Genomic DNA, 13,447 nt, shown 5'->3' on the forward strand with positions numbered 1-13,447 from the left:
CTTGGGTGAACTTTGTTCTCTTGGAATTGTGGCTCTCTTGATGTTAGTCTCTGTAAAAATCTGTTTGCTCGACCGTTTTGTTGTGAGCCCTGTTTGTTTCTAGCTTGCTAGGGTGTTAGCGTACTCGCTACCAAACACCTCCATGGTGGTTTTGTTTTATGTTCGTCTGTCTCGTCCCCCAGATACAGGCTAAATCCCTGAATCCAGGTTCATGTTTATTTAGATAACTAGACCATTATTTGAATGCCTCCGATTTAATTTTAAAATTTCTAAGAGTGTTGCCTATATCATGTGCGGCTGGCATATAATGCAGTACCCTGCACGAGAGCTGCTAGTTAGCACATGTTCGTCGGTAACAGAGCTGTTACATTTTACATTATAGCTTTACCCATGTTATACCTTTTGTGTAATTCCCCTTGTGTAAACATATTTGTAAAACGATTGCTTTGTAATTTTTCTTGGTTACAAGTGTTGGCAAACAGCATTGTTATGAGTTATCGTTACGAGGCTTGATGACCCAAGACGGCTCGGCCTGCTTGCCCTGGTACATCCACCACCCCCATCCGAACTTGTGCGGGTACAAGTGTCACAAGGAAACCTTAATCCAGAGAACCCTCAAGAAGATGCTATACAATAGCCGTAAGGCAAACAACAAACCATGAAGAACTGTCACTTGCTTTTTTTTCCAATATCCAAAATAAATATTTTTCTAACCTTAAAGTGTGTATTATTGAACAACTGAAGAAAGGTGGTGCAATTCCGACAAGTACACAAGTGACATACTTTAGCAGATGCATAAATGTACGATTGCTGCGCAAATTGTTCATGCTATCGTTATGTATTATGTTGGCCAACACCCTTACACTGATCGTTCTGTTCAACAACCAAAGATAAAACAATTCTAATCTAGAATGATATAACCGCAAGCGGTGATTAACGGGGTCCGAGCTAAATTAAAAGTCAAGAATACACTAATGGAAGATATATAAATATAACATTGTCATATTTAAGGAAAGATGTTCCACTTATAAACCTGAACTGCAGCCTCATTCACATGGTCAAAATGTCTGATAAGCACTAGTGCTGTCTGTTTAATGCGTTATTAACGGCGTTAACGCAAACCAATATTAATGGCGTTAATTTTTTTATTGCGCGATTAACGCTCTTTTGGCTTGGTAAACGTAGTTTTTTCACCTGCTGTCTAGCAACAACTAGTCACGTTAGAAAAACGACAACACCATACCGGATCTAGCAACACCGAAAACAAACAAGCACGCCGCAAGTAGGCCTACTCGTTGGGGCACTCAAGAATACGGAGCGGGTGAGAACTCTATAAGTGTGTGTGGTTTTGTGTCACTCTGTTCGAGCCTGCACGAGAGTTCAATGTCGTCATTAGCTGTTACGTCTTTCTGACAAATCCAGTTCAGGGCCCACCTGGGCTGTACCACTTCGGGAGGGGCCGCTCAATTACTCCCTTCTACACAAAAACGACTTGGTTGAGACGTTGACAGTTTGTGAGTGTTGCGGCTGAGTGAGTGAGAGGTTGCGGGCGCACAGCTCAGGCTGCCGGACGGAGCTGCAAGGAACTTTTATAAACGCAATATTGTTATCCCGCAGTTATCAGCCCGACAGCCCCGAAACGTTAACGGCCAACCGGGAATTCTCAGACTCTCCCGATTTCCACTCTACCACCGTGTGTGTGTGTGTGTGGTCATTTTTCGATAGCCTGGTAATGTGTATAGGCCTACGTACGGTAGGAATATTCATACTGGTTTAAATAATAAATTATAGTATTTCCCATCTTTGCTGAGCAAGAGTTTTGATCAAAAATTCAGTGATTGAAACAAATAAAAGCCTGGGCCATTGAAGTTTTACGGTAGGCCTACTACTGTCATGCACCTACCCGATGTCAAGTGGACCGGATTAAATTCACTGCGGGTCACTATTCCTATATCCCTCTCACCAAATATATTTTATTACTGTCCTCAACACTCTCTGATCTCACTAAAAGGCTAGCAGCACGAAATCAAGGGATATTTAGAATAGAAAAAAAATTGTCAGATTAATCACGAGTTAACTATGGCATTAATGCGATTAATCGCGATTAAATATTTTAATCGCTTGACAACACTAATAAGCACACAACATACAGAAAACTCAAAGCACACATTTCTCAAGTGAATTAAGGGCTTTCTTCAAAGCATGTACCTGAAAAATCTTTGAATTTCTGGGGAAATTAAACATTTGTAGTCAAGAACACTCACGGAAGAAATATAAATATGACAGTTGATTATGAAGGAAAAATGGTTAACGAAGAAGTTCCCCTTAATGCCATACTGTGTCTTGACAGTCCGACACTTGGAATCGAATGAGCCGGAATGTTGATTGCCTGATGAATTTCAGGTGCTGTTGTGTTTCTTAAATGAGTGGCAATGACAGAATGTCATGTTCAGCATGCTCTAATCAGGATTCAAACTCTCAACCTAAGGATCACCAGTACACAGCATTATCCCGTTAAGCCACTGACATTCCTGATCTGCATGATGAAAATGGTGAAAATGTTGATTGATAACCACACAACATCAAGAAAACTCCAAGCACACATTTCACAACAAAATGGTCATATAGGCAAAATGGGATGAGAGTGTGGGCGTTTGGCTTTTCTATGAAATTGTGGGAAAGTAAACATTTTTAGAGCAGAAGACCAGGGTGAAAAAGATGCATCTGATTTGAGATTAATATGATGTACGAATTTTGAGTCCAGGTGTTAGGGGGCTGCGGGTGCAGGCAGGCAGGTAGGACCCAAACGCAGACGGTATTGGAAACGGCACTTTATTTCTGCCAAAAGGCTAAGGCAAGGAGCAAGGAGCAAGGAGCAAGGGAACACAGGTAGCCACAGAGAGCACGCAGGACGAACAAACTATAATGACAGCACAAGGAACAAAGGAAAGACAAGGGCTTAAATAACAAACACAACGAGGAACAGCTGAGACACATTAGGGGAGGGAACAGTAATCAACACAGGAGGGAAACACAGGGAAACACACACACCCTGACAGTACCCCCCCCTTAAGGGTCGACTCCCAGGCGACCCATGACAAGCAAAAAAAAACAAAGAAAGTCAAACCCAAAACGGGTGGGTGGAGGGGCGCCAGGAGGGGGGAATCAAAAAAAAATAAATGGACTGGGGCAGAGCCGAGGGACGTCAGGCGGGCGGCCAGAAAACTGCCCCAGGGCATGGCAGGGAGCCTCAGGCGGACGGCCTGGGGGGCAAGCAGAGGCAGAGTGAAGGCGGAACCCTTCAGGAGGCCGGCGGCAAGGACGATGAGGGCTCAGTCCCTCAGGAGGCCTGCAGTGGCAAAGAACCCCCTCAGAAGGCCGGCAGTGGTGAAGGCGGAACCCTTCAGGAGGCCGGCGAGGTAGAGGGCGGGTCCCCTCAGGAGGCAGGCCAGGTAGAGGGCGGGTCCCCTCAGGAGGAAGGCCAGGTAGAGGGCGGGTCCCCACTGGAAGGCAAGGTAGAGGGCGGGTACCCTCAGGAGGAAGGCCAGGTAGAGGGCGGACCCCCTCAGGAGGAAGGCCAGGTAGAGGGCGGGTCCCCTCAGGAGGAAGGCCAGGTAGAGGGCGGGTCCCCTCTGGAGGAAGGCCAGGTAGAGGGCGGGTCCCCTCAGGAGGAAGGCCAGGTAGAGGGCGGGTCCCCTCTGGAGGAAGGCCAGGTAGAGGGCGGGTCCCCTCTGGAGGAAGGCCAGGTAGAGGGCGGGTCCCCTCTGTAGGAAGGCCAGGTAGAGGGCGGGTTCCCTCTGTAGGAAGGCCAGGTAGAGGGCGGACCCCCTCTGGAAGGCAAGGTAGAGGGCTGGTCCCCTCTGGAGGTAGGCGAGGTAGAGGGCGGACCCCCTGTGGAAGGCGGGACCCCTCAGGAAGGCAAGGAGTGGGCTCAGGAACCGGACAGGGCTCGGGGACCGGAGTCAGTTCGGGAGCTGGATTGCAAGGTGGAACCGGGTGGTACCCCAAACTCACCACCCCCACTCTGATTGTCCGCAAGGGAGGAGGCTGGTAGCTGGGGACCGGGGGCAGAGGCTGGTAGCGGGGGACCGGGGGCAGAGGCTGAGAGCAGGAGCGTGGAGGCTTAGGCCGGTCACCAAAATCCGGTGGCAGAGGCATGTAGCTCTCCAGCCAAAAGGCTGTGGGGCTGAGCAGCTCGACTGCCCACTCGGGCAAGACGTCCTCCAACTCGGGCCTTGACGAGACAGCCCTGCGCGTACGCCCCAACACAGCCTCCTGCTCCCTCCTGCTGGGAATGTTCTCCCAGCCATCCATAGCCACGATTATTGACACCAATAAATCCTCCAACTCACGGCAAAATTGAGCGTCCGCTGGGTCCAATGGTGGTGCTGTCATTCTGTTAGGGGGCTGCGGGTGCAGGCAGGCAGGTAGGACCCAAACGCAGACGGTATTGGAAACGGCACTTTATTTCTGCCAAAAGGCTAAGGCAAGGAGCAAGGAGCAAGGAGCAAGGAGCAAGGAGCAAGGAGCAAGGAGCAAGGAGCAAGGAGCAAGGAGCAAGGAGCAAGGGAACACAGGTAGCCACAGGGAGCACGCAGGACGAACAAACTATAATGACAGCACAAGGAACAAAGGAAAGACAAGGGCTTAAATAACAAACACAACGAGGAACAGCTGAGACACATTAGGGGAGGGAACAGTAATCAACACAGGAGGGAAACACAGGGAAACACACACACCCTGACACCAGGTCAATCTAGTAAGGAGAAATAAGGCTTGTTCCTAATTCTTTTGAATAGCGCCACTTTTGGGTGCAGTACCACAATTTTTATACAATAACAACATGGTCATATAAGAAAAATGGGCTCGCTGCTCCAACTTTATTGGCCAATATTTCTTAAATGGAACTAAATAAAACAAATTCTGTTCGATGATTTTGTGAGGCTTGGTCTGAAGATTTTATGTGGCGATTTTGGTGAATATTTGATTATTTTTGTAGCCTGTGAATCTTTTTATCATGTTTAGCTTTAATATGAAATTGTGGGGTTGTATAAATGCATCTGATTCTAGAGATTAATATTCTGAAAGAATTTTGAGTCCAGGTCAATCTGGTGAGAAGAAATAAGCCCAATTCATGATTTTTTACAATAGCACCACGTTTGGGTGCAGTACCACAAATTTGGGTTTATGGGTAGTGAGGGTTATTGGTAACCAAACCTGAATATTTGAAGAGTTTTCGACTAACGGTGTAGGCTGCAGTATGACTTTTACAGAATTTGAAAAAAAATTAACGTTACAGAAAGCTTCGCTGCTCAGACCTCTAATAACATCTCCCCGTCAACTATAAAAAAGGATGGGTTTATGTTTATTGTAACACAACAAAAATACACAATTTCAAAATGTATAACCTTATCTACTCTTTGTGAACAACTACCTCGGACATGGCTCCACGCATCCACCGGCTTCAAATGCACATGGCTAGCGTAGAAGTGGGTGGGGAAGGGTCGTCAACGAGTTGTTAGGACAGTGTTGTAAAATATCAACTCTGAACATGGTTAACCTTACCTATTCTTCACATCTCAATTTTGACTCTCACCATGATAAAATAGATATACCTAAAATCACAGGTATTTTAACTTATGTCAACTTTGTAATTAACATCAAAGTTAGTTATGCCTAGTAACTATAAGAATTATCCTTCTCCCGCTTTGCTCGTTGTTGGAGGGGGGACCCGTAGAGCATGGAAGGGGCGCTCTGTGACACGGTGGAGGGCCCAGGGGCGATGGCCCCGCCTGCCCCACTCCCAGCCTGAACAGTACAGTAAGCACGACGGATCTGTTTCATCACGTCAAGTCTCATTTTGACCTCTGATCTGTTCCATAAAGCAGCTCAGATCTCAGCTCTCAATTGGATGCACGCACACACGCGCACAAGCCCACACACATACACACACAAATTTGACCACAATTGTCATGTTTTTTTGGATGCTGGTGTGTGTGTGAACAGGATATTGTTTGTATTCCGACACATGGCTTTCATTCCCATTATTGTTGTGACACATGTCGTTTATCACGTTATGCATCAAAGAGTTCATCCAAGCCAACATTAAGCAGTGCAAGCTCTGATGCTGACCTGTGTGTGTGCGTCTTCGTGTTTGTGTGTGTGTGTGTGTGTGTGTCTGCATTAGCTGGCCCAGGACGAGAGCAGCCCGGTGCGGGGCTTCGGGGTGGTGGAGTACGAGAGTGCGGAGCAGGCGGAGGCTGTGCTGCTGGAGATGGACCGCACAATGCTGGGCGGCCAGGAGATCCGCCTCTCACTCTGCACCCCCGGCGCGTCGGGACGCAGCACCCTGGCCGCGCTCATCGCTGCCCAGGGAGGGGTGAGTCCCACTTGGGGGCAGTTTGTCTCGCATGTCAACACAGGCGTTCGTTGTGATGAGCGACAGCTCGACGGGCCCCCGCTCACTGGGAGCCGCTCCGTCACTCTGTGGTCAGGCACAGACGTGTGAACAGGCATGGTGGGATTGCAGCTACATATGGACGCTTATGGTTATTACGTCGTTATTAGTTTTTATTTAATTAAGGGAAATACATTTTGTTGGGTCATACAATTATTACACATGCAGACAAACAAACCAACCTGAAGTCATTCAACGGAGCAGTTGGCCGGGTGTACAAACCTGTTGAGAAGCAATGCGCTACGGGACGGAGGCCCCGTGAACAGGAATAAACGCAGAGACGTGGCCCTCCCACGGAGCCCCGAGGGTGGCACGGTGGCCTTGCACGGCATGATTACAGCTCTGCAGACAGAAAGGGCTCCTCTCCTTTCTGTCTCAAATACACCACAACGCCACACCACACCAGATATATATAATGTGTTTATATATGTATATGATCAAAGAACGTGTGACAGAAAGAGACGGGACGAGGGACGTGCATATGAACACGAATAAATAAACACCTCTATTGACATGGAGCAGTAGGTGTGGAACAAAGGAAGAGGGCAGCTTTGGCAGACTGAGGGGTTCTGTGGCTCGAGGGAGCCCAGGAGCCCACACACAATCTCCTGAAACAACGCCACCCATTAAAAGCAGCAGAATTAAAAGGATAAAGACCTTGTCTTCTCTGAGGCTCAAAAAAGCCCCTAGCAAAGAAATACTAAAATAATTCATTATAGAGCTAATGATGGGGTATTGCTGCTGGATAGTGACTCACATTACCGCAACACAACGTATGCGTATGTAACACTACGTATGCAACACTGCGTATGGCTTGTTCATTTTTAAATAACAAGCCATGTTAAAATTTGTCTATTTCAAGAATAAAATCCCCAGTACCAACTGCAGTGCCTTCTCCCCCCAAATAGATCCACTTACCACAGGTTGAGAAACACTGAGGGCATTTCTCGAGTACGCGAAGTTCAGACTTTGGTACTTGGTATTTAGGGCTTGGCAGTACAAACTCCTGGTTGTTGCGAAATGCATTCTGGGATACTTAGACACACACACATACATGCACAGACTTTACTCAGCTTCAAGTGGAGGGTTTGCCAAATTTGGGCTTTTAAAATGTGTATAACTATAAAGCTTATTTGCACCAGGGAGCAATAGGGACAAGTTAACCTTGTTATGGAGATGGTAGGGATTTGATGGGCCTTGAATCAGATAACTTAATATAAAGACCCCCAGGGAGAGGGGGGATGGGCTCCACCTGCCGACCAGCATCACACTGCAAAATATTGGACAGCAGAGATTCTGGGCTGGAAACAAGAAGTGCGGGGCGTCTTGCTTGTGTATTGTAACAGAGATATTCTACCGTGGTAAACTCACTCAGACAAATGGATGGAGCTTTAAAAAAACATTTAATTACATTTCTACAGTGGTCTACTTGATTTTAAACTTTACAAACCTTTTTTCAGTTCACTATTGCTGGCCGCCTCCATCAACATGATTTGATCAAAACAAACATTTGAGCTAGTCTGTGATCAGTCTTATTCAGGAGACTAAACTGACTGTAACTGTCTGTGTGTATGTGTGTTTGCGTCTGTGCATTCACGTGTGTATCCAAGCAGATGCTGGGTAATAAGAAAGGTCTGCTTCCGGAGCCAAACCTGGCCCAGCTGTTGACAAGCATCACAAACCCTACGGCCCTGCATGTCCTCCTCAGACCCTACCACACCGGGAAAAGAGGAGGTACGGTCCAGTCGGCAACAGTTGCATGTGCAAATTAATTATCTCTAAGGTGTGATGATGTAGTTTGTTGTTTGGTAAGTGTTTTACATTCAACGTGTACTGCATCAAATAGCTTTTTTGAATACATGATTTTGATTATATTGTCTCTCTCTCTCTCTCTCTCTCTCTCTCTCTCTCTCTCTCTCTCTCTCTCATAACTAGTATTTACTTGAAAATGGAATCAAACACCAGTATTTGTTTAACAATGGAACTAAATACTTGTTTTTGGTTCCAAAACTAACTAAATACTCGTACTTGGTTCATATTGGAGCTAAATACTCTCCACTAGAAGGTAAAGAGGAGAAACAGCAGAAGTAGTTTGAAGAAGAAACAACACCACACAATCAGTATTCATACCACTCAAGAGCTCCTGCTTGGAGAGAAATGTGAAGCGTGTTGCCTCCACGCCACCACTGAGATTTTAACCAGAGGAACAGTCCAGGGGTCTCATTTATAAAACTGTGCGTGGGATCGTTACTAAAAATGTGCGTACGCCCAGAAGCCAACAATTGCAGAAGTACTGAGAAAAGCAAAAAAGCGATTCACGGAGGTTGAAGTGGAGACACTTGTGGGTGAGATGGAGGCCCGAAAGGTAGTTTTGTTCGGCGGTCACGGGATTGGGATCGCCAACAACAAAAAGCAGAGTGAGTGGCAACATGTTGCTGCAGCAGTGAACTCTGTCAGTAGCACGGAGCGCACAGTCCCAGAATTAAAAAAGAAGTGGTCTGACACAGAGTTACATATTTTTATGTAGCCTAGTGTTATGGTCCCTAAATACCCTCTCCCTCCGAATCCTGCCATTTGCAGTGCCATATAGTGCAGCATTACCACGGCGCAGACCTCTGTATTTATAGGGTTACGGTAATAAGACTGACCGAGAACACCTTGGATAATCAGTTTGTAATCACCCACGTAAAATGTTCTTGAACATAACCCCTTTTTAACGCGTGATTTGTCATGAAAAGCATCAAGAGTAACGGACAACGTTTGTGATGAGGAGTGTGGCTTGGTTTTCCACACTTGGGATTTAATTGACATTTGATTATGTGTTTACAGTGTCACACAAAAATATTATGTTATTGACACATGTTGGACAGATGCTTTATTCCATGCAGTCGCGCCGTCAGTGGACAGTATGGAGTGACGGGATTAAATATAGAGAATTTTTTTTTATTTCTATTCTAAGGAGATGTTTCTGGAGTAATAACTGAGAAATAACGCAGTAGACTTAAATTATTCTGATTAGGATTTAACACATGATACGGGTTGAAATTAAATTTATGAAGGGCGATGATAAAATATAATCGTTCTTCTCACTCTACAATTCTTCGGTCTGACTTCAGTTCACCACCACACCATCTGTGTCGCCAATTCTCCTTTTCCTCCAAACCATGCGTACGCATGGGTCAGAGTTTGCTTAGGGCTGCGCACATTTTCCCGTCAAGTTGGTTTTTTATAGATCACAACCTTGGCGTGGAAAGTCACGTACGCCAATTTCAGCCCCGTTTTGTGCGTACGCAACGGTTATAAATGAGACCCCAGATCACTCCGTCCCTATGTGTGTGCTCCGTCTCCTGACGTACGCCTGATGAGGTGATGGTAAAGGCCGCTACAGACCAATCAGTTTATCGGTCGTCCATCTGGCAAGATCGGTGACCTGAGTCTGTTTCATTTGTGCTCTGCGATCGGCTGTCGTCAACGCCATCGAAGGGAGTGACGATGGTAAACAAACCAGACAAACAGTGAAGGTGCAGACGACGGCAACACACATTTTTTTATCATGGCTCTGTGGAGCGACGGACTCGAGGAGCAGCTCATCGGCATGGTCAAGGAGAGGCCTGCGCTGTACGCTGTTGCGGACAAGAATTACTACAACAAAATCGTCAGTGCCAATTTTTCGCGAGTATGAATATATCAGGTACGATTTTCTCTTCTACTTATATTTGTACATCTCACCTTCATACAATCTGTAGGCCAAACAGGCAAAATGCGTGGGAAGGACCAGAAAGAGACCGCATGGGCGAAACAATGGATTTCTGTGAGCTTAACCAATGCCTCTTTCGCGATTATAAAGACTTATTTTTGGCCAACGAAATCAGTAGCAGAAGTTGTCGATACTGGTTCCTTTGTAAATGCAGGCATTGTTGGTGTTATTGTGCAGGTTGATACCCTTGTGTTGAGGCAAGAGCAGAAAATGTAATGGCATGAATTGGACATGCAAAATATGAACATATTATTAAACTGTAAAGATTTCAGAGAAGGAGCTGAGGAAGAAATGGAAATCCCTGCGAACCCAGTACACCCGCTATCTCAGGCCTCTTCCTTCAGGAAGTTCGGGAGGAGAGAGGACCAGAAGGCAGCAGTTGGTTTTGTGTAGGCTCCAGAGCCACACAAGAAGAGGAGAGCAAGTAACTCGAACCTCACTCAACAGGTAACAACTTGCGCTCTCCCGTTGTTAAAAAGTACTAATTTGTCATCTGAATGAAGCCCAAGTAGTGTTCACTATGGACATCACACTAGTTCTTAAGAATTTAGAAGTTTTATTTTGCAAAAATGTGCTGCTGTTGTTGCTTTGATTCCATGATATTAAATCAACTCTTGTGATTTTTTTAGGAACCCATGGCCCCTACTGACACCGCTACAGGCGCCATTGTCGATGCCAGCCTCGATAGCAACATTCTGGAAGACACTGAGACTGAGGATGCTTCAGATGAGCCATTGCCGATCGCCGAATCTAGCAGCATTGAGGAATCGAGCATGACGAATATTGCAACCGCACAGAGGCATCCTGCTATGCGCAGCGGGTCAAATCAGAACGATACCATGGCTGAGACCTCAGCGGTCCTGATGCGGACGATAGGGGCTGCGATTGAAAGGATGTCCTGAAAAGGCAAGGTCGCCAGGGGAATACATCACAGACGCTTTCAAAATTATCGAACACAAATGGCGAAATTCACCAACACATCTAGTTTATCGCCTGCACCACACTCTCCATAACGCCATGTTTGAATTTTGGGAAGGGCACAACCTAGAGGATGACTGACGAAAACGGACATTGAGATTTGTATGTAAGCTGTTTTCAATTTATATTTTATACATTTTATACTTTTAATTCATCTAAGGAAAAGCGAATGTCTCTGTATTTGTCTTCTGTCCTGATGATGATAATAGTACAAATGATGTGGAACTTGTGGGTTAAACATATTGCATCTGAACGAGGGCCAGCCAGTGTTGTCTACGGTCGTCACCCATTCCAAGAAGTGAACACTTCTAGCATGGTCATCTGGTTGGTCCTCCATTCACATGTAATCTTTGATATACAGAACCTTCATTAACATTCATGATGTGGGACTTGGTGAACACATTCCATGATCTTCTTCCCAATCACCACTATTCAGCAATAATGTCTTGCTATTCCCATTTACAATGACTGTGGCCTTCACCCTATTTCGACATATTCTACATGTGTATACAGCTATGCCAAGGTACTTCATTGATTGAGGAATTGTTATCTTAAAATAGGCCATGAATGGCCGATAATGCATCTGAGTAAGGTCCAGCCAGTGTTGTCTACAGTCGTCACCCATTCCATGAAGTGAACACTGCTAGTATGGTCGTCTGGTGTCAAGTTGTAGTTAACCTGACATCTGAACTTTTTATTCCATTATCCCGTGACCAAAACGATGCATGTTTCCAACATCTATGACACTAGTGTGTAGACTATAGTAGTCACAAATGAAACACAAGTTATCCTCCTCTACATACGGTCAATCTGTTCTATATCTTGCCCCATTGAAAAGGAACTGCACCAGTATCAAACATGAAATAGCTATAAAGGTCATCACGAATTTGTTTCGCCCTTGCTGCTGAATGGGTGGTTTGTGGCAGGGAGGCTTGTTGTAGGGCAGGGTCTTGCCTCCATCTACCTGGTACAATGTCTCTATCTGGTCCCTCCTGTTCTACAATGTCTACAATGAATATATCATTGCCCTCACTCCGTAGAAAGTAATGCAGGGCACAACAAGCCAGGACAATGTTCTCCACTTTTGCCATGTCTTTGATGTTGATGGTGGTTAGCAAGACACGGAAGCGGTTGGCCCTGAATCCAAATGCATTTTCCACAACCCCCCAAGCACGCAACGGCATGTAGTTGAAGATGCGCTGCTCTACAGTGAGGCTGCGGTTTGCAAAAGGCAGGTAGTCCGTCAAAGGAAATGCCTCATCTGCCACAATGCAGTATGGAGACAGCTGGTTAGAACTGGGAAGTTGTGCCGGGGCAGGGATGTTGGTTGTTTTGTTTAACCAGGGCATCTGCTAAGTTGCATCCACGAAAAACGCCACCATCTGAAATTCTGCCATTACAACCGACATCCACATACAGAAATCTGTAAGAGCTGTCGACCAGCGCCATCAGGACAATGGAAAAGTGGTGCTTGTTATTGAAGTATGTCTAACCACTCCCTGGTGGTTGGCGAATGTTTATGTCAGGGGTCGGCAACCCTAGGCATGCTTGCCAACACTGGCACGCGGCAGTATAATCATTGACACAATTGCAAAAATAAATAATTGATTCCATTTCAGATCACTGCTTTCAGTAACTCATTTAAGCATATTTGCACTGGGAGGAAATGCCCAAAACAGAATAAAGTGCAAAAAAACATCTCTAGGCTAGGCTTTTAAATAAGCATAATATCTTTATCATCCTCATGACACATACACACACACATAAATTGCTTGTAATGGCATGGGTTAACAGCTATCCTAAAATCATGTGTAGGACTAGGCTACAACAAATAAACGGATGCCTACCAGTAAGTGTGATCCCTGACCCTGCTCGGCTTGGCTGAGCTCCAATATCTGGGAGTTGTAGTTTGTGACTTTAAGCTGCACACACGCCTCAGAGTGCTCCGTCGTTATACGACTGCGGGAGGGGCTGAGCACGTATTTTATGAGTGAGAATATCTGCTCACAGAGGTATGTCGACCCAAAGACTTGACAGCAGAGCCAGCGCAACGTTCCGGAGACAGCTGAACTTCTCTGGTGCAGATGCCCAGCAGACGAGGATGCAGGCTCCGGGATCTTTGACTGCTGTGGTTTCCAGTTGTTTCAGTAGCACTGCAGACTTAGTCAACCAGAGTGTTGAGCTCTTTTGCTCAATCAGCTGCATTTCCATGTCCTGTGTATCCAACCAGTCGGGCTTGATCAGGAAAGAGAACA

General features: G+C 46.0%; 1 protein-coding gene across 3 annotated transcripts in view; it reads left to right on the plus strand.

Moving 5' to 3' along the window:
* The window catches only part of raver2 (ribonucleoprotein, PTB-binding 2), a 130,623-nt gene that overhangs the window by 93,588 nt on the left and 23,588 nt on the right, over positions 1–13,447 (plus strand). For 2 of the 3 annotated variants that reach the window (XM_060066512.1, XM_060066510.1), the window contains exons 5-6: positions 6,188–6,379; positions 8,068–8,191. In XM_060066512.1, coding sequence (XP_059922495.1) covers positions 6,188–6,379; positions 8,068–8,191 — 316 coding nt within the window. The remainder of the gene's footprint in view (positions 1–6,187; positions 6,380–8,067; positions 8,192–13,447) is intronic. The other variant, XM_060066511.1, reaches the window with a different exon arrangement.

Source organism: Gadus macrocephalus, chromosome 12 (assembly GCF_031168955.1).
Source record: "Gadus macrocephalus chromosome 12, ASM3116895v1".
Lineage (NCBI taxonomy): Eukaryota > Metazoa > Chordata > Actinopteri > Gadiformes > Gadidae > Gadus > Gadus macrocephalus.